At 38.9% G+C, this 20,342-nt stretch overlaps 2 protein-coding genes across 3 annotated transcripts in view; both read left to right on the forward strand.

The window, feature by feature from the left end:
• The window catches only part of LPCAT2 (lysophosphatidylcholine acyltransferase 2), a 65,186-nt gene extending 49,248 nt beyond the window's left edge, over window positions 1-15,938 (forward strand). Inside the window, exons 9-15 of one of the 2 annotated variants that reach the window (XR_002095433.1) lie at window positions 2,689-2,771; window positions 3,297-3,422; window positions 5,912-6,065; window positions 10,908-11,006; window positions 13,425-13,566; window positions 14,222-14,760; window positions 14,794-15,938. Coding sequence is in view for 1 of the 2 variants with exons in the window: in XM_019505733.1 (XP_019361278.1) it covers window positions 2,689-2,771; window positions 3,297-3,422; window positions 5,912-6,065; window positions 10,908-11,006; window positions 13,425-13,566; window positions 14,222-14,469 (852 nt within the window). In the remaining variant the exon portion in view is untranslated. Of the gene's footprint in view, window positions 1-2,688; window positions 2,772-3,296; window positions 3,423-5,911; window positions 6,066-10,907; window positions 11,007-13,424; window positions 13,567-14,221 lie in introns of both variants that reach the window. The other variant, XM_019505733.1, reaches the window with a different exon arrangement.
• Window positions 6,110-7,978, forward strand: CAPNS2 (calpain small subunit 2). The gene has a single exon (XM_019505734.1). The coding sequence runs from the start codon at window positions 6,864-6,866 to the stop codon at window positions 7,542-7,544; it is 681 nt and encodes a 226-aa protein (XP_019361279.1). The 5' UTR covers window positions 6,110-6,863; the 3' UTR covers window positions 7,545-7,978.
• Window positions 15,939-20,342: the final 4,404 nt, after the last annotated feature.

Genomic DNA, 20,342 nt, shown 5'->3' on the forward strand with positions numbered 1-20,342 from the left:
TTTAGAGGGTACATTGCATATATTTGCATATGCATATTTACTCTCCTCTCACTTGGGTTTGTTACAAGAGTAATGTATGACACAAGTATATCTATATAAAATTACTGAAAATGGGGAGCAGTTACAACAAGCAAGTGTAGCTTGGGTTGCAAGAGTTTAAATCTATCCCAAGTGTAATAAAACAAATACATCCTCAAGTACCAAACAGTAAAATAAAATTAGACTGATTTTTAGACAGAAGAGAGAGTGTAAACTAAAATAGACCAGACAAACTAGTAGTTTGTGGAGCGTGAACAAACACGCTCCATTCACAAGGTTCTTGAATAGCGATGCATCACTAAAAATGATTCAGTATACATCCATGAAGTTTTTTGTATATTGGACATGACACAGTTAAGGTGAATGTGATTGGTGGCTGCTTTACAAAAGTAGCACATGGCAAGTAGTGTAGGAGGGAACATGCCAAAAATGGATCAAGAAGTCACTTTCATCATCTGAGGGGAATTTAAAGAATTTAATTTTGCAGGGCTGGAAGTTCCCTCTGTCAGGCTTAGAAATTTTGGACATGGGGGAGTATGTATTAATCATCAACTAAAAAAACAGTTTTGCTACCTCTAGGTCATAAGACGACATGAAATCAAGTTCTTCTCCCTAGCTTGTGGCCAACCACATTGGCAAGTCAGATGAAGAGGGTTTCAGAAACAGTCATCAGCTTTGGTCACTGGCAAGTCAGAAGAAGCAGAGAGGTAGTTATAGCTGATGAAAAATAAGCTTGATCTTGCATAACAAGACATGGAACTCAAGTTATACAACAATAACATGGAAGACCCCAGGGATGGCTTATGTAGACCAACAGCGTCAGGAATGAATATTCTTGGTTTGTTCTAGTAGTGTTTTTACTTCATCCCAGTCCAATTCTTACTCCCAGTGATGACTCATATTGTCAGCTGTTGACAGTAAACGGCACTTATGTTCTATTGCATCGGTCCAAGACAGGCAATAATTAATGCCATCAGTAACAGATGGAAGAAAGTTAATAATGGGGGGGGGCGGGCTTCAGAATAAAGTGGGCATATATTCATAGCAGGAATTGAAATCTAGAACTTTTGGTGCCAAAGTATAGTATTCTGTTACTTTTCTTCCATTTGGTAGAAAACTTTAGGTGTCATCAGCATACATGGGTAACCACTTAACCAAAGTGTGACCCCAGGAAGTAAGAGGGTACTACAATGCACAGGCATCAGAAAGGGGACAACTAACTTGTATGAGATATGACTAAGGAGATGGAACTTTATGCCAAGATAGATCATTTCACAGCAAAACTCTTCTTTATTTACAATATCTCAAAATACAAATAATTATGTAAATGACATGATTCAGGAGATTTAACAACCTATATGAACTTTCTGTACAAGCATCTTATTCATATCATCCTCTATTTTACTTTTAAAAAATCATTTGGTTATCCAGAACCTGTTACCATTCATGTATTTATTCTGTTTACCAACTTTGGAATTTGAACATGTTATACTTCATCCCATTTATAAAGTTATTTTCCTCTTTTTACATTCATTAGCAGTTGTTTGCCATGCCTCTAATTCTGAATATTGTTTTTCACCAAGTGAGTAATAACATACTGAGACACATTTTTACAAACTAACTACAGCATTGATGTGTTTCCAGTAAATTAATAGAGGTTTTATTTAAGTTGTGTCTAATACCAGGAGCTTATGTATTAAGGGCACTAATATTTCAGAAATATATAATTGGGTCTGTGAAATCAAAACGTTATTAGAGTCCAACTTTTTAATGAAGTGTATATTTAGCCCATTTTCCTTTTGCGTTCTGCTTTTTTTATTGAAACAGCTACAACAAATCTTACCAAGCTTTGTTTTAACTGTGGAAAAAATCTAATACTCTGTCATAGTTTCTCAACCTGTGGTACATGTACCCCTGGGGGTACGCAAGACACAGGCAGGGGGTACGTGGGTACCCCAACACTTTCTCTCTCTCTCTCACCCTCTTTTCCTCAAAACTATGGCAAAAAATTGGTGCTCCGCACATTGCGCAGCACTTTAAATTCCCCAGTAATAATTTGGTTCATCCTTCCTAACTTTGGCCATCACCACCTCTAGCCCAGGTACATACCTGAGTTGTGCACCCTGGTGTAAAAGGTGGTAACCCTACCCACACCAGATCAGACATCTGTCATATCACGGCCTTATATACACAGTCCTTTTTCCAACATATGGCGCACATTAGTCTGTAAATATAAAATCCCCTGAAAAATTGAGTGTTGGGATCCTTCTGAAATTTTTCAGAAGTTAGGGGGTACTTGCTACTTAAAAGATTGAGAAACACTGGTCTATGTAATGGCTTCTTGGGGAAGAAAAACACCCCTGTTTTTAGGGCTGTGGAGACCTCTAGTGGCTGTTGCTTTAATTGCAGGAATGACGATTTTAACTTTTTGTTTACATAAAGTTTATGTGTGGGCACAAGGGCCCTGGGACCCTCGAGAAGAGGGTTGTCACCTAAAATTCGTAAAATTTTCTACATGTCCATCGTCTTAGCTGCCCTTCCCCTCTCCCCCTCCCCCTGCAAAAATAAGTCAGCACCTGTGATTCATAGGATTCTGTCAGTAAGACGTTAGTTACTATATGGATTTACAGAATCAATTGTATCTTTCAGTTTCTGCCTGTCCACATTCCTACTGAAGAAGAGAAGAAGGATCCTGTTCTTTTTGCCAACAGAGTCCGTAACAACATGGCTACGTATGTCTCTAAAATAACACTCCAGCACAACAAAAAAGTTTGCATATAAATATTGGGCACCAATTCAAAAATATGTTAAATAGTTCAGGGATTTAAAATAATTCAAGGAGTCCTAGGTCATTTCAGAACCATAGGACAATTATTTGAATCTTACAGTTAGCTCTAAGGGGTATAAAGGGTTCTGTAACCAGGATTTCCTATTTGGTTAAGCACATAGTAATCAGTAATCAAGCTGCAGTAAATCGTTGACTCCTTCATACAAGATTGACAGATTTCTGTGCTGTGGTTATTGGGTGAAAATGATTGAGAGCAGAATTCCAAATATTTCTTTTGATGCTTTTGTACTATTTCTGGATTGAATCTGATTATACATGTGAACAGAATGTTCCAGTAACCAGCTTTCCACAATGAAAATCTTGGCATTTACGAATTGTTAAATCCAGCATTTGAGGGCATGATGAGAAGAGAAAAAAATCCATTTAAAAATTGCTTTGTTAATATTTTTGTATGTTCTGCTATGCTCAGTGCCCTGAATGTGCCAACTACAGACCACACTTTTGAAGACTGCAGACTAATGATTTCAGCAGGACAGCTGACCTTACCTATGGATGCTGGGCTGGTAGAATTCACCAAAATTAGCAAGAAGTTAAAGTAAGAAAAGTTTTGCTTCTTGTAGTTCGTTAATTATTGCAGAGCTGTATAACATAGTGGTGTCAGGTTCTCCAGCTACTAGCCCTGTTACACTAGCATGTCAAGATATGTCTATGCTGCATCCCAGTGCTCTTGAGGACAGAGAGTCCAAGTCTGCCCTGCCCACCTGGTACCACTTGTGTGAGCCAAACTCAGAAATATGCCAGAGACTTCTTCTGCAAGCACTCTCAAGCACACTGGACAAAGAGGTTTCAAGAGTGGCTGAGGAAGATAGACCCAAAGTATCTTCACCACCACATTTCTGAGTTTGGGATGTGTATGGGAGCATCTGTCTCTGAGTGCTATTGACACAGTGTAGAAATACCCAGAGTGCCTTGGGGTCCTTAATGTACCCTCCCAGCACCCCACTATACAAGTGAGAAATTGCTGTGTGTTATATTGAAAGTCTGTCAAAGAGCAGAGGATTGAACCCAGCTTCCTCCAACCCTAGACTAATGTCCTAGCCACTGGCCTACTTTTGGGGTGGAATGCTTTAACTTTTGCCAACTAAACAAGATAGTTTCTAGATTGTATTAATATCAAAACTTTACCTGAATGTTAGTTACAGATTTTCTCTCTTCCATTTGGAAAGTTAGTATGTTAATGCTTTGACATGAAGCAGTGAAGGATAATTGAATTCAAAATGCTGCCTTAGTGCTCGTGCTAGATACTGTATTGAGATAACAATTACCCTGACAAAAAAGATTGTGTTCAAGTGCCATGTAGCCATGATGACTCAAGAAATGTGCAAGTGTAGCAGAAAGCCCCCTTTGTACATTTCCTTTCTGACCTGGGTTTGGCAAGGCTTGGAGCAAGCCAGAAAGCTGAAGTGGCTTTCTGTAGGAGAAAACTAGAAACTACATCTGCATATCAATTAAGATCAGTGTCACCTAAAGAAAACAAAAGAATTAAAATTTCCACTTCAAAGACTGTAAATATCCTGTGCTAACCTAACTCACCGCCCCCAGTAGCCTTTGATCCTTACTAACTCACATTGCATTTTTATATACTTCTCACAGTGCATTTTCATATTTCATCTGTCATCTATACCATGGCATTTTGCATTTTATATTTGATACTTTTAAACTCTTAAGGAATGTACTCCCTGTAGAATGAAGTTACACCCTGAACCATTGCTAAAACTGAAATTTGTAATTGTAAAGTGATAAAATCTGTTGAGTGAATGATGATCATCAGTAGATAATAGCCTAGCCAAAGGAACTCCATTTTAAGCTAATCAAGCTAAAGAACTGATTCCTGGAACTGAGCACCCACCCTATGGACTATTCCTGTAACCCATGACAATATAGCTATTAAGGCAATAAGTCAAGGGTGTGCTCCCAAAACTTCAGGTACCAGCAGGCAAAGACCCCTGTGACTAACAGCTGTCAGGTGTTACTCAAGACCCACATGGGACAGTAACCTCTGGATTGGGTAGCCAAGATGATGCTGGGGGATCACACAAGTCTGCCAGAAAGAGATAAAAGGCAGGGAAGCATGACCCTCAGTGGTGCCCTCTCATCCAGCACCTGACCTGCCAAGACAGAAGGACAAGCAAGCGACCCCGTTCTCGAGAAGACATTGCCTTGAAGGAAGCTGACCATCAACAGCAGAATTCAGGGCCTTGGATAGGTAGATATACTGACACCAGTGCTCACTATCACCTAGAGCAGCCACTAGACACTATACTACAGGGGTTTGAATGAGTGAGTGTATGTGTGTGTGTGTATATGCTAAGGTGAGCGGTACCACCCATAACTCAAAGTTTGCATTTATGATTTTATTGGTAACTTCACAACCCATCCAATAAACTAGAATTTATTATGATCCTGTGAGTTGGTCCTTTGTAGCCAACACAAGAGGCAAGGATTTCTGTGGGTGATCTCTTACTGGACCAACTGCATGGATGAGAGAGACTTAGAAAAGGTCTTAAATACAAAAGCTCTCAAATAAAATCCATTCCATTGTGTTCAAAAGCTTGTCTAAGTCTATCCCAATCATGCAGTTGGTCCATGAAAAGATATTTTCCCTGAAAAGGGATGACATTTGTAGGGTGGAAGGCTAATTCCATTTCAGTTTGAATCATCAGATCAGAAGCATGGTATTTTCAATGGCTTTCTTACTCTAACCCAGAGGTTGGCAACATTTTTGGTCAGAGTGCCAAAAATACCTGAGACCTTGACTTACAAGATGTTGGTATGCCAGTGGTGAATGGCAGGGGAGCCATGAGGGGCCTGATCCTTGTTGTGGCAGCACAGCCTTGGCCCCTTCCAGAGATGCAAGCGCCAAAATGTTTTTGCGTGCCATGGCATGCATTCAGGGGTTAGTCTACCCCTGCTCTATGCAGTGTTCTATTTAGAAAACTGCACATTACTTTATTGCTGATAAAATTCTACCTATTGTAAGATTTGTTGCAGGTGAATTAATTATGCGCCCCTTTTTTTTTATAGTCTAAAATGGGATCATATCAGGGACCAGTTGGATACATATGCTGCTATTGCAGGTGCCTCCAAAGGTGGGAGAATTGGAATTGAGGAGTTTTCAGACTACTTGAAGCTGCCTGTTTCAGATGTTCTCAGAGAGCTGTTCTTACTTTTTGATAGGGTAAGTATTTATTGCATTGGAGGATATGGGAATATGTTGCTAACATTCTATTTAAAATGTTGGCAGGGGAAATGGGCATCACAATGGACTCTTATTTTCAGTCTGAGCAGAGAGGCTATGGGTATGTTTTGTCTCATATAAAACTTTCCAGTAATGTTTTGGTTGTGGCTATCCTAGATGACAGCCAAGGTCCACTGGCAGATCTCACTGGGAATCTTATATTGCTGATGGCCATACAGCCTTTATCTGGATGAAGAACTTTAGTGTCTCATATTCTCAGTGCAGGACTAAACTCAATGACAAGGTCAAAGGCATACCAGGCAGGGACAGTGGAGATACAGATACAGTGCCAGTAACCTAAACTGCACGCCTTCAGAGTTAGAATTTAGACTGACCTTGACTACAGGTTGTTCTAGTGTTGTAGTACTTATACTGCAAATGCTCTACTTAAAGATCTCCCAGGAAATGTTGAAATACCTGCAGTATGGTTTTCAGTCCCTATAAAACAATTTTACATCAAAGAAAATGCATCTGATTTTGCAAAATAAAAGAAGAAAACTGGTTCTGGGGAGATAAACATTTTGTGGCTTGTTAGAAACTGGGGGCAGCTGCTCATACCTGAGGGAATTCAGGCAATTTAAAAGCTCTAAGAGACATGCATGGGCATGGCAAGTTCTAATCTTAGACATGTAAACTCTAGTCTGCCTACACCCAGTACAGACTCGTTTACAGCTGTCAGAGGGAGCAGGATTTTCTGCTCTCACCTGGATAATCTCCCAATAAGTTTGAACCACTGACATGTTCCTTGCTAAAGCTTTACTAGGTGGAGGAGGTGGTGGTGGAGGGGACCTTTTATGTGGCCTTGGGGGTCTGCTAGGAGGCGGTGGACAAGGAGCAGGGAATCTTGGAGGGCTTGTTGGAGGACTTGTGAACCTCATCAGTGAAGCAGCAGCTCAGTATACTCCAGAGCCGCCACCTCCTCCTCACAGCCATTTTAGGAATGTGGAAGCTGGCGAGAGTGAAGAGGTCAGTCAGTTTTGTCGACTCTTTGCCCAGCTAGCTGGAGATGACATGGAGGTCTGTGCCACGGAGCTAATGAATATACTGAACAAGGTTGTTGCTAGGCATCAAGACCTGAAAACAGAGGGCTTCAGCTTGGACACTTGCCAGAGCATGGTGGCAGTCATGGACAGTGACACAACAGGCAAACTGGACTTTGAGGAATTCAAGTATTTGTGGAACAACATCAAGAAGTGGCAATGTGTTTACAAACAGTTTGACACTGACCAGTCTGGGACTGTTGGGAGAGTTCAGATGCCAGATGCCTTGAAGGCTGCAGGATTTCAGCTGCATGAACAGCTTTACCAGTTGATCATTCATAGATACTCAGATGAGAATGGGAGTATGGATTTCAATAATTTTATCAGCTGCCTGGTGCGGGTAGATGCCATGTTCCGTGCCTTCAAGTCCCTGGATTGAGATGGAAATGGACAGATCAAAATGAACATTGAAGAGTGGCTGCAGATGACCATGTACTCCTAAGAGAGAACACTGAAATGAGCCACTACTTGATCTGCATTCTGCAGATTTCGACTTTGACCTCTGTTGACTAACCATAGCTTTTTTCCTTGTTTTCACAGCACTTATCTGTATGCCAGACTAAGTTTTATTGCTATCAAAGTACATAAGTCTTTTATTTATGTGTCATAATTTTTATATGTTTATAATTGCATATTTTGCTGGAAACAGAAAATATTTCCATCCTGCCAGATATTGCTACCAAATACAGGTGAACTAACTTTCTCATTTGTAAGAAGTTATTTGTAGGAAGGAAGAGTGATTTGTGTGAGTGATTTGTGTTGTTATGATAATGAAAATCCATTGATTATTAGCAATAAATTGCTGCCTCATTATTTCCTGCTGGAATGAAACATGATTCCTAGGAACCTCATGGTAGTGTTTTTTTCCTGAAGCCTTGTAATGAATATTTATATCATAAATATATAGCAAATGTGTAGTACAGTGAGCCAGTCAGCCTGATTTTTATCTCCACTGAAACTGAATTTTACCAGAATTAATATGACCCACACTCTCTCCAACTAGGTTATTTCCATTCCTGTTAGAGGAAAGATTCTTGCCCTTGAGTTAGAAGACAAGAAACAGCATGAACTGTTGGTGTGTTTCTTCAGTTCAGAGTGTCTTTAGCTGTTTTAAAACAGAATTTTTTTACAGAGGCGTTGCCTGTTTAACATTTGCCAGCTCTTGTTATATCTTGTACTGCCTTGAAACAGGCAAGATTTCTCTATTGGGTTTTGCCACGCTACAGAAAAAAAATCTGTGTATGTGTTAGCTGAATGAGATGGGAAAAATGAGTTGAACAGGCTGGCTAATGTACATGGCCCGTTTTCTATCTCTGATTACAAAAAATCACATTTCCATCCCTTCTGAGGAAAGACCGTACGCAGCTAATTTGAAAACAACAGTATAGCAGTAGGACTTCTGATGATGAACTGGAGTAAGTTTTGGTTTACTGTAAGTAGCTGTGCAAATCACTGAGGTCACATCACTAGATGACATGACTTTGCTATTTGGGACCCAAAATTATTTAAATCACTAATTCAGTTTTTTTTTCCCCTGTGTAGTATATATTGCAGGCTGAAACACAGTGACTTAAAAATATTTTAATTTGTCCAGACTGATAGAATAGGCTAATTCCATACCAATGGCATGTATTTTTTTTTCTATAAATCATACATCTGAGTATCCTGCTGTTACCTTAGGAAGCATGATGGCTAGAAGTTAGAAGACGGAGTATGAGAGAGTACACCTTTTATCGCCACATTGCTTTTTGCTTCAGAATTTATCTCCTTCAGGCCAATCAGATCTCAGGTGTGGGAAGGGGCAGGAAAGAAAATGCAACAAACAACCTCTTGCATGATTATCTTATGAAAGTAAGGCAGGTAATGGCAAGTCTTCTCTTGATGAATCCAGCAGGAGCTTCTCTCTGTTGCAACATATGTGACTAATAATGATTTACCTTTGACAAGCATGAAACATTTTTTCAAGCTAGAAATAACAAGGACGATTTTCCCTTTAGCTATAACACCTTCATATAATACACAATACAGGTACAGTGGCACCTTAAACTTCCCACCCAGTGCCACATGCATGTCTGCCAATGAAATGATTCTACCCCGTAATAGAATTCTAAGGAGATCATGTGTGTTGGTAAAAGATTCACTTTCCCTCATGTCCAAGATTAACCATGGATGTATTTTCACTCATGCCTGTAATCCAAATATGGAAAATGCTTTTTGAATATAGAATACTATATGCTGAAAATGGCAGCATCAGTGGAATGAAAAAGTTTGGTTTAAAAGCAGCACAGATGAAATTTGATTTATTTTGCATCTGTTAAATGTCATAATTTGCTATTTACGCATTTGAGGTTTGGTGCAAAAGTCCGCTCTAGGAACAGTTTAGGTAGAGTTTCTGCTTTCTACCATGACATGCAAAATTAATCTCAGATGTAAAAAAGGAGGTTGCTAATTTGTACTTATTAGCAACGATGCTGACTGTTATTATCCAAATGCACCTTTTCTTCTTGGCCCTCTCCTGGTCAGCAGCCATACACCTCTTGTATTTTCGGCTCCTTTTAGTTTCCTAAACAATAATTTTCCTGTTTTCCTGTCACCAACAAAACGCCAAAACACCTGGAAATTATACAGCATCATAGGGGTTAGTATGACAAAGTCGCAAGAAAAAAAATTAATTGTATTTACGTACACTTCAAATGGTTAGAATCAGATGTTTCTAATTGCAAAGAATTTTAATTCTTGTATGTTTGCACATGGCTAGAAATAATTTATGACCTATTAACACTGTCGTTCACCATTAATTAAAGCATTAATCCCTTTATGAACCATTTTTTTTATGAACCATTTCTGATTCCTTTTTTTTCAACTTGGTCTATATTTACTTTAAAATAGGTTTACAGTATTTTCCTTTCCATAACCTGACAGTTCTTTAGTTCATACTCTTCACCTTTGAATCTTTCTTAAATCAACTTTAAAAATAACCAAGTCATACTGAAGTTAAAGTCATTCCATTATAAACTTCTGGAAATAATAGGTACAGTGAAACTGCAAGCAGTTCTTTACTTGGTGATATAGTCTATAGTCCTGTGTGCAGTAAGAATATTTAGAGGACCTCTGATGAATAAGTAAATTAATAATAGCATCATTCTGAATGATTGTAGACCAAAATTGCAAATATAAAATAGAACCTTATCTTTTAATTTCAGTATCTCTATAGTTCAGCTCATGATATAAAATATAGAACCTACTTCAGACCATGGTAATGAAAGGGGACTAACTTCTTGACTATTTTGTGCTTGCTGAAAACTTCCAGGAAACAATTAGCTTGAAAGAGCAATGCTCTTACTCTTTTGATTCCCTGTTCAAAGGCATTGCATTGGTCTTCAAAGGATGGCAAATGCCAGAAGTATATTGACTGTTGCATTTATTTTGAGGAAGTCCCCTTTTTGATACTGAAAAATAATTTCAGTTGATAACCTGCTAATAAACCCGTGTATTCTTAGTTGGTAATCCTTTTGTGACCTGGCACTTAAAAATTGAATTTTGGTTCCTATTTTGTATCTGTAGAGATGGTTTTCCAAAGTACACTATTGAAGATCTTTTTTTTTTTTTATATCGTACAAATTTACTATTTTTATTTTTTCTGGAAAAAAACACTAAACTAAGCTTTATTACATATTGCATAGCTGAATTATACAATGGGCCTTTTAATTTCAACTATTTCTATCTGCCTTGTTGGTTACAGAATGGAGATGGCACTATAGATTTCAGAGAATATGTGATTGGTTTGTCTGTTATTTGTAACCCTGCCAACACAGAAGAGACTATTCAGATGGCATTTAAGGTAAGTTTGATTTAGCACAGGACTGGAAACCTGACAAATCAAGACTGACTGTAAATCTGTTATCTTCTAAATCCAAAGATGAATTTATAGATTCAATCTGTCATGCAAATGTGAGTAATGCTATCAAACCAATTGACATTTAGAGCAGAAAAAGAAAGAAGCTGTCAATCTTGGAGAACTCTTCAGAAACCACAATGGTGTCAAGGAATCCACTGAAAACTGGCTAACTACAAGAATGAGTCAGCAGTAACTGCATTTTTTTCCAAAGTGTTTTTTGCCGATGTTCTAGGGTAGCAAATGAAGGGTTGGGCACAAAAGCAAGTTAACATAAGGTGGTACCCCAAGGTTACTTGGTGGTATCTTATTTGTGTGCCCGAAGACTGAGTGATACAGAGGTTTATAGTCCAGTATGGCTTCAGTGTATCAGCTCTACCTTGTTTTAGCTGTTCTCAAAACCAAATGATATTGCTGAGCAAGGCTGGTAAATCCAAACACGGTTATCAGGCCGTTTTGTCTGTTGTTTTTTAAGATCATAGACACACAGGTTCCAGTGTCCATCTGTTACGTCTGCAGTTCAGCTGTTTACATATTAGCAGTACACTGGAACTTGACGTACTTTCACTCTGAACAGGATTCTCATAAGAAATACCTGTGTTCACTCAAAGAGCCAGTATTTTTTTCTGTGTTAAAATTGTTGTATCTATTGCTTCTGTATATTAATAGAGTATTCCAGCAAATTAGCTCCTTCAGCCATATTCCAGTAACTAAGCTGTACTTCTCAGAGTTGTTCTGTTGCTCAAGATTGTCTGAAGCAAAACTAAAACAACACTTTGTCTTTGGTTTTCAAACCAAAGCAATTAGCAATAGTCCATTAACAATTGCATTTACTTTAAAGTACATAACTGGGAGATTATTACTGTCCTCAGTAGAAAATACTCTGTTCTCTTCACTAAGGACCTATTTTGACTGCAGTACATTTTCTTCTATTGCCTTCCACTGAAGAGAGTTTAATTTGCAGTGGTCCCACCTGGACACCATGATGTTATCCGTGGCAACGTTTTGTTCAGGATTAAAGCCATTCTTCCTTTAATTTCTGATTCTAATGCATTTCCCAGGTGGGTGATTTTAGTGTAGCTCCTCAGCACAATCATGCCAGAAAGAATGGAACAGTCCTTTTGCATTACCATCCACACCACCCAAAGTCTCTGACATTCCTCGCAAATGACACATCACCCTGTCATTTGTGTGTGTATGGCTTTGGGGATTTTTTTGTTTTGTTTTTTCCTCTGTCAGACTACATAATATCCTACCAGAAATGGTTGCAAGTTCAGCAGGTCTCATCAAGGCATTTCACTTGGAAAAAGTAACAAGACTAGTGCCCCTGGGAGCACATTTTAGTGTGAGACATGGAACATGTTTATAGAATGTTACTTCCATTTTCAATGTAGCTTTTTTTGATGAGAAACAAAAGTCTAGGCCCTTTTTTTTTTTTTTGAAGAAGCTAATTCAGTGGTATTTTCCATTAAAGGTTGCTGAATGCATTCTCCAGTAGAGCAGTCTTAAATCCAGTTTAGGCATTTGTCCACCATGCATCCTTTTGAAAATCCAGTATTTTCATGCAACTGTCTCACCTTATCCTACAGGAAAAATGGGGTTCATTATTTGTGATAGAAACTGGTGGAAAACAGTACCACCCAGGGACCTGTTAAGTCCTACTGCAACACTATTCAAATAAATATGCAGTAGCTATTCAGTGAGTATAAACTCGGTATAGCCTTTATTCATACTGTCAGTCAGATGATCAGACTGTTCAACAGCAGTGATACTGCAGGTTTAAACACAAATCTAAAGTATATTTTAATTCTACGTTCTCTCTCTCTCTCTCTAGAAGTGCTTGTATCAGGGATACTTCATAGCATATTACTAATTTCTGATTAATTATATTTAGTCTTTACGTATATTGGACCCAGTTTTGGTTGTATCTTTCTACCTGCTTTCCTCATGATCAATCATATGTGGTGCCATGCACCTTTACAACTTACTGATTAATTAACTCCCCTACGCATGTATGGTTTCAGGCTTGGTCATACCACCCTATGTGCAGGCTGTACTAATTCCATCCATCTCCAGATATTCTTGAATAGATCCCAAATGTTCTGCTATATGCTGCTACATTTCACAGAACTTCAGGCCTCCAAACTTTTAACTCTTCCTGCCTGCCTTCCTGTTTACAGATAGTAGGACTCTAGTCTTGTCAAATCACCATGACAATCACTGTGCCATTCTTGAATGGCAAGGACCATCTTGTAGGTTCTCAGAGGCTGATTTTATTTGAAAGTACTGTACTTTCACACAGGGACACTACCACAAGGGTGTTTCTGTAAATCTGTTTTCTCTTTCTCTCTCCCCCGTCTTCAGCTTTTTGACATGGATGATGATGGCATTATAACAGAAGATGAGTTTGCTTGTATTCTGCGGTCATCTTTGGGAGTGCCTGACCTTGATGTATCTAAACTCTTCAAGGAAATAGATGCAGATGAAACTAGAAAACTCTCCTATAGTAAGTATTTACATAAAACTAATACACTTGCTATCAACGCAGAGCTTTAAGATTGATACTCTGAAATGTATTGATTTCTGATTTTTTGAGGATTATAGGCCACTCTTACATTGTTAAAAGCAGGAATATATATATGTTGGGGCATGGACCAAAGGGATGTATTAATATATTTCTCATTAAGAGAACATGCACTCTCACTGTCATTGGTTTCTATACCATATAACAGTGGAGCTTCTTATAGAAAGATCACCACCAAAAGCAGCCAAAGGACTAACTTCTTCTGTCCTAACCTTGAATAATCACAGCAATATTCATTTATTTTTCTCTTCCCCTTCTACTTCTGTTCTACTTTAATTGTGGGTTTTATGGGAAACTGTTTGATACAGCAGGTTTTACACTTTTGTTTTTTAGAGTAGTGCAGTTTGTGGTCATTCTAACTGCCATAGTAGGCTCATTACAGATGCAGGTCTTATGATTTACATTAAGTATTAACGACTGTAGTAATATAAGTAGCAATTCCAACATCATGTGTTCTGGACAATGTTGCACTTGCTTCTGAAGCATCTTGTCATTGGCCATTGTCAGTGATAAAATAAAGTCTTGTGCGTTATTCCTGCCAAACAGTATGTTTTACGGTGTCTGTCTCTATTTTCAGATGAATTTAAAGACTTCGCACTCAAGCATCCAGAATATGCCAAATTATTTACTACATACCTAGAAATACAGAGGTGCCAGCTGGATGCATCAGAGGAAGATAGCTATCAGTCCTCAGAAGCAAAACATACACCAGTTGCAAAGAGTAAAACCCCAGTGTCAGAAACAACCCCAATTGCAAGAAACCAAATCTGTCCGGAAGGCTATGAAAGTGACAACTTGAGCACCTCAGACAAAAAAGATGACTGAGTATAAACATGCTGATAACTTCGCACTTACATTGAAAGAGATGATTTTTAAGATTTTTTTTTTCTATTGAGCATTTTGGGTTTTGTTTACTATTGTTTTTTTACTGTTACCTTAATGTCAGTTTATGGGGTTTTTTAAATGTGTTGTGTTCTGACACAGTTTTGTCTGTAAAAAGATTCCCACCTAGGTATATTTTATAATAATACCAGATCAAAGTAAAATAAATACTGTAGCCACTTGATCCCTGGTATCAGTATCTCAGGACTAAAAATGTTGCCTGCTGTGTTCCAAGTAAAGCCTTCGAAAGGTAGCAGATATTATTAGGTTAGCTTACTGACTACTGAGGAGGAAAAGTAACCTTTTTGAAAGATGAGGAAGCCATTAGTGGAAGTACCTGAAGAACTATAAACCATAGAACATTTCAGTAAAAATGCCAGTCTCTTTTTGCTTATACCCAAGCCCATTACTGAAGTTTCAAAATAATATCAGATATAAAAATCCAAGACAAATTGGTGCCAAAGCTGCTATTGCTTATCAGCTGTTCTGGGACCTTCCTTAACCTGCTGTGAAAGTTCAAATAACTTTATAATATATGGTGATTCACAGACTGGAATCAACAAAGCCTACTAAAGATAGAATAAACTGTATTTGTAACCATGAAAATTTAATTAGGGTTTAAAGTTAGCAGATAATTATTTGAATGGGAAAGTGAAAAAAAACAGTCCTTTTTAAATAATGACTCAAATTCCATATGAGAAAATACCAGGTAAATAAGAAAACATTTATTTCTAATGGACACTAGACTTCAATGAATATTTGAGTGAAAATTCTCTCAATAGAGGATCACAACTACCCTTCTGGCAAGCTTTATCTTGCCAGATAAATATTATCTGCATTGTCAAGCCATGGTTCCCATAGTTAGAACCCCACTGTAAAATATGTTTTTAGAAATGGCACTTGCATTACTATGCCATTACTTACTGTGCTTGTTTGGCATTTGAGTCAGGCCCACTGAAGTCGATGGATAGATTTCAGTTGATTTCAGAATGCTTTGCCTCAGACCCTTATTCTGCATATGTGATTTTAAGAACCAGGTTTTTTGCCTCTGTATCTTTACTGTCATAAATCTGTAATAGGTTTATATTCTGAATCCTAAACCTTTGAAAGAGTTACTTGCATAACTACTTTGATTCCAAGGGGAAAATGGTAAGAAAATTCCTGCTAGGAGATGAACAAGAGGCTTAGGAATATAATCTGAAAAGTCTGGACTGTGTAGTGCAAACATCAACAAAAGACATGTCCTGCTAATTAAATGTTTAGGAGCAGTAGTGGCTTCTGACTTTTGGACAACTGATTGCAATGTCCTATTTATGGTGCATTAATATGTTTAATTTTCCCTGTTTATTTCTGGAATACTGTAATTTGCCATATGTTATGTATCCTTTAAATAAATATTTTTTTAAAAGAGTGTTATTTGTATATGATCTCTTAAGGTCCCTTCCAGCCTTACATCTCTATAACAATCTATGACATACTATATTATTAGTGGAGAAAAGACATGCTGACTACTGTTAAAACTGGTCTACTGGGCATTTCCAGGAAGTCATCCATTCAAATGTTTTAGCATGATATGGGATGGTATAAGTTGAAACTGACATTCTTAGTGCTTTTACATACCATAGGCTAGAGAGATAGGATATGGTCACTTCTTTCCCAGGTAGTGGCATAGATTTTTTTTCTGCCAACTGTCTTGGAAGAAAAAAAATATGGCACAAATGAAAAGGGATTTTTCATTTACCACTTTGGAGCCTTTGAGATGCCCATTTGTCCATGGGCAGTAAACAAGGCCAATTCATGGATGGTAAAAAGGAGTCTATATATGAATTATGATTTTCATTCACAGCCTTAACTTACATGTGCAAGCTGAACTTTAGGAAAGTGCTTTGTCTCACCCCAGAACACCTAAGACCAGTCAAAGGTATCAGTGACGAGATGATCCATGATATTAGTATGCTATGTTCTTATGTGCATGTAAGTACCATAAAAGCCTACTTCCCCAGTGCATTCATTTGACTAGTAGCATGCAGTTTTGTTTAAGTACATTACTGATGTTACAGATTTTGGCTTGCCCTTCTATCCTTAGGCCCTACCTGTGGTTTAAAAATAAAAAAGTCTCACCCCAATATGCTTTGTTTCAGCCTAACCTGGTTATAGATTACTTCGTATGTATTTTATGCAAATTGAATGAAATTCTTTAGGAAAGGCAATTTTTAAAATGATCAATGAATTTGAGCATTATGATGAAGAAGGCATTACCCAGAAAACTAAGGTAAGATAGGTTGGGAGAATAAATACACTGGAATAAAAGCTGTTGTCCATTCAGTGTCTTCAAATGCTTAGAATGGCTTTTGCAATCTCTTAGAATGCTGTGATGTAAAACAACAACACTAGCATAGAGACTATGGATTTACACACCTGCACAGCACACGTATGGGTGAATACAGCAACTAAAAACTCAAAGGATAGTAGTAAAAGGAAAAGGACACAAATGGGTTTAAAATGTAGTAATGGTTCCACTATCCACTGGAAAGAATCAGCCAAGCACTAGACATGCTAACTCAATATATGCACATCTGCTTGATGGGCAGGCAGAGAATAAATTAATTTCTAGGCACCCTTATGCCTCAGGGTGCTTTTAAGAAGCAGCTAAAAGCAGTTTACAATAACTGGGTAATACATCTAAGTGGCTGTGTGGGAACCAGCTAGGACAAGAAGGTTAAATACTAAAATAAAGGAAACCATTCTCAAGCTTTGAAGCATGGCACTGTTAAGTTTATGTACAGGATAAGAATTCACCAGTAGCAGACTCCTGATGAATAAGATCTTATAGGATGTGCCATAGGACTGTGTTAAATTTGAAGGGCTTGTGAATAAAGGCACTAGCCTGAGGTCTACAAATCTCTGATTCTGTTTCTGGCACTACCACAAGCTTCTAGGGAAAGTAATTTTAATCTCCCTGACTTACTGTACAGGGAGTTATTTCCCTTCCTCAAATACTATAGTAAGAGGCCTCAAATATCTACATGTATAGAAACCCTGACATAGCAGCTGCAATTGTGCTTCTTGTGAGTGTTTAGATCTCATGCGACTTTCAAGGTTACATGTTACTAGCAAGAAATTTAACCACAATTGTAGGTCTATCAGTAACCAATGCAAGGGAAAAGTATGAGTAGATGCTGAGGACAGAAATCCATGGATTACTGTACTGGGTTCTACAGTAGCTGTAATTAATAATAGAAGTTTCATATAATAAATCAAGCTAGCCAAGATGATTCAAAATCACCACAGACAGTTTCTTTTCTAAAGGACAGCTTGTAGCTCAGAATACTGTCATAAATATCTATCTTTCTTGGCTATCTAGGATACCTAGGCTTCCACTGTTCTTGTAGTATAAAGGACATGGATGCTGTAAATCCTATAACCTTGGTTAGGGGTAAATAAATCAATGGGGAGGGAGGTGGGGACATACCACCTAGATCATCCAGGCTAGGGAACAAAATTACATGCAAACTGGTATAAGTGATTGGAAACCGGTTCAAATATGTAGCCCAACAGAAGTTCAGTGTATATAAACTGCTTTCAAAATAGCTGAAACCAGTTTAAGATAAACCTGGATGGATGTAGTATCAGACTTAACTGATTTAGGTAAAACTGGTTTCTTGAATTTCTGTCCCAGATCCCCTCCAGATTCAAGTTAATTCAGTGCCCCCCAGCATCCCAGGATGCTTTGCACCTCCCCAGCAAACCGCCCCCCACCTCAGCTCAAACTGTCTGATCCAGCAGACAAGGGAGGCATGCTCTAGTACCCCCCAGCTTCTGGCCTAAGCCACTGCAAGCATGTGGGGCATTTCCAGAACCAAAAGTGAATGTCTGTTTACTTGCTTGTTGATTCAATCTACACAGCTCAGACTAGCCTGCAAAAAATGAATCAATTGAATCTATTCAGCCTCAGGCTTTTTCTATTGTCGGTACTTAGCGCCAGAGATTTACTCTAAAAGTAGTAATACTTACCTTCCAGTCTGAGAGAGAGAGACAACCAGGTGTCGTATCCACTGATGACAACAGAATAGAATAGAATACTAGCATCAGTTCAGCCCACGATTTCCTTAAACATGCTCCATAACAGACACATTCTGTAGCAAGGGCAATGAAACACATTTACTCAGAATTTCATACAAAACAGTCTCAAGGCTAAAGAGAAATTTACCCAGTTCCTCTGACCAAAATCTATGCAGAAAGGGATAACCAACCATCATCTGCAGGGCCTTGATACAGCATTCAGCAGCTGTGTTGCATCTGATAGTTATAAATTCTTGAGAAGCTTTCAAGCCCTCATAGGTAAGAGCCCTTAGTAAAGTCACACTTAAATCAGAGGATATATACATTTATAATGAAATTTAATTAGTTCATTTTAAACCCTTTTCAATTCAATAACATTTATAGGATTGATTAACAATGGGGTGAAGTTTGTCATCAGACATTTTGTTACTATATATAGCCAGAGAGGCAGAAAGTAAACATCTCTTAGGATTAGTAGCTATGTTCAGAGCTTGGTTGGAATTTGGAGATTTCATTAGTATAAGCCTGATCCTGACATTTCAAAAAGCCAAAATGCAAACAAAAAAAAATGAATCTGACAAATACTGTATGCAGCACTTAGATAAAGTTCAAGAAGCATGGTACAGTTAGCACTGAGAGAGAATGTAAAGAAGGCTCCATCTCAGCAGAGCCCTTTAGCATGTGCCTTATTATAACTATGTACTTGTCCCTATTGACTTCGACCAGATGCTTTGCTGAATTGGGATCTTATTCAAATATACCATAACCATAAAGTACAAAATACAAAATATTGTGGTGACAAGCAATTATAAATGGTGACAAACAATCAGAAAAATAGTCTCCTGCAGGCAACACAGGCTCTCCTATAGCTACCACCCCTAATCTCCGCAAGACAAATCAAAAAGTGTTTGTTGTGGGAGACTCCATCATGAGGGGGACTGAGGGGTAATCTGCTGCCCCAACCCCTTAGCCCGGGAAGTTTGCTGCTTCTCAGGAGCCTGTATCCGAGACACTGAGGATAAGATCCCTCAGCTCCCCCAGTTCACTGACCACTACCCCATGCTCCTTATCCATGTGGGCACCGATGACATGGCTTGGAGTGTTCCCAGCTGGGTCATGAAGTGCTACAGGGATTTGGGAGTGGGGCTAAAGGGTCTGGGGGCACAGGTATTGTTTTCTTCGATCCTCCCAGTCTTGGGCTATGGGTAGAGGAGGGAGAGGAGGATCCAGGTAGTGAACCAAGGACTGCAGTGCTGGTGTCATCAGAAAGGCTTTGGCTTCCATGACCACAGTCCGCTCTTTGGTGAGAGAGGCAGGGAGCTGCTGGGAAGGGATGGCCTCCACCTCTTACCACTGGGGAAGAGGCTCTTCTCAGCCAGACTGGCTGACCTGCTACACCAGGCTTTAAACTAAGCTCGCTGGGGGATGGGGGGACTTCTGCCACTGCTGGCCTGCTGAGCAACACTTGCAAAGCCAGCAGGCCAAGGCACTTAAGGGAACCCACCCCTGCCCCAGCTCCGAAATGAACTGTAGTCAAGGCTAGGGCCCCCAAGAGGACACTTGCCTGCCTTTACACAAATGCCAGGAGCCTGGGGAATAAACAGGAGGAACTTGTCCTCCTGCTAAATGCAAATAACTATGATGTCATAGGAATAACTGAGACCTGGTGGGACTCCACCCATGACTGGACGACAGGGATAGAAGGCTATACCCTGTACAGGAGGGATTGAGTGGACAAAAGGGGCAGGGGGGGG

The sequence above is a fragment of the Gavialis gangeticus genome, unplaced genomic scaffold (assembly GCF_001723915.1).
Source record: "Gavialis gangeticus isolate Ggan-Ray unplaced genomic scaffold, GavGan_comp1, whole genome shotgun sequence".
Classification (NCBI taxonomy): domain Eukaryota; kingdom Metazoa; phylum Chordata; order Crocodylia; family Gavialidae; genus Gavialis; species Gavialis gangeticus.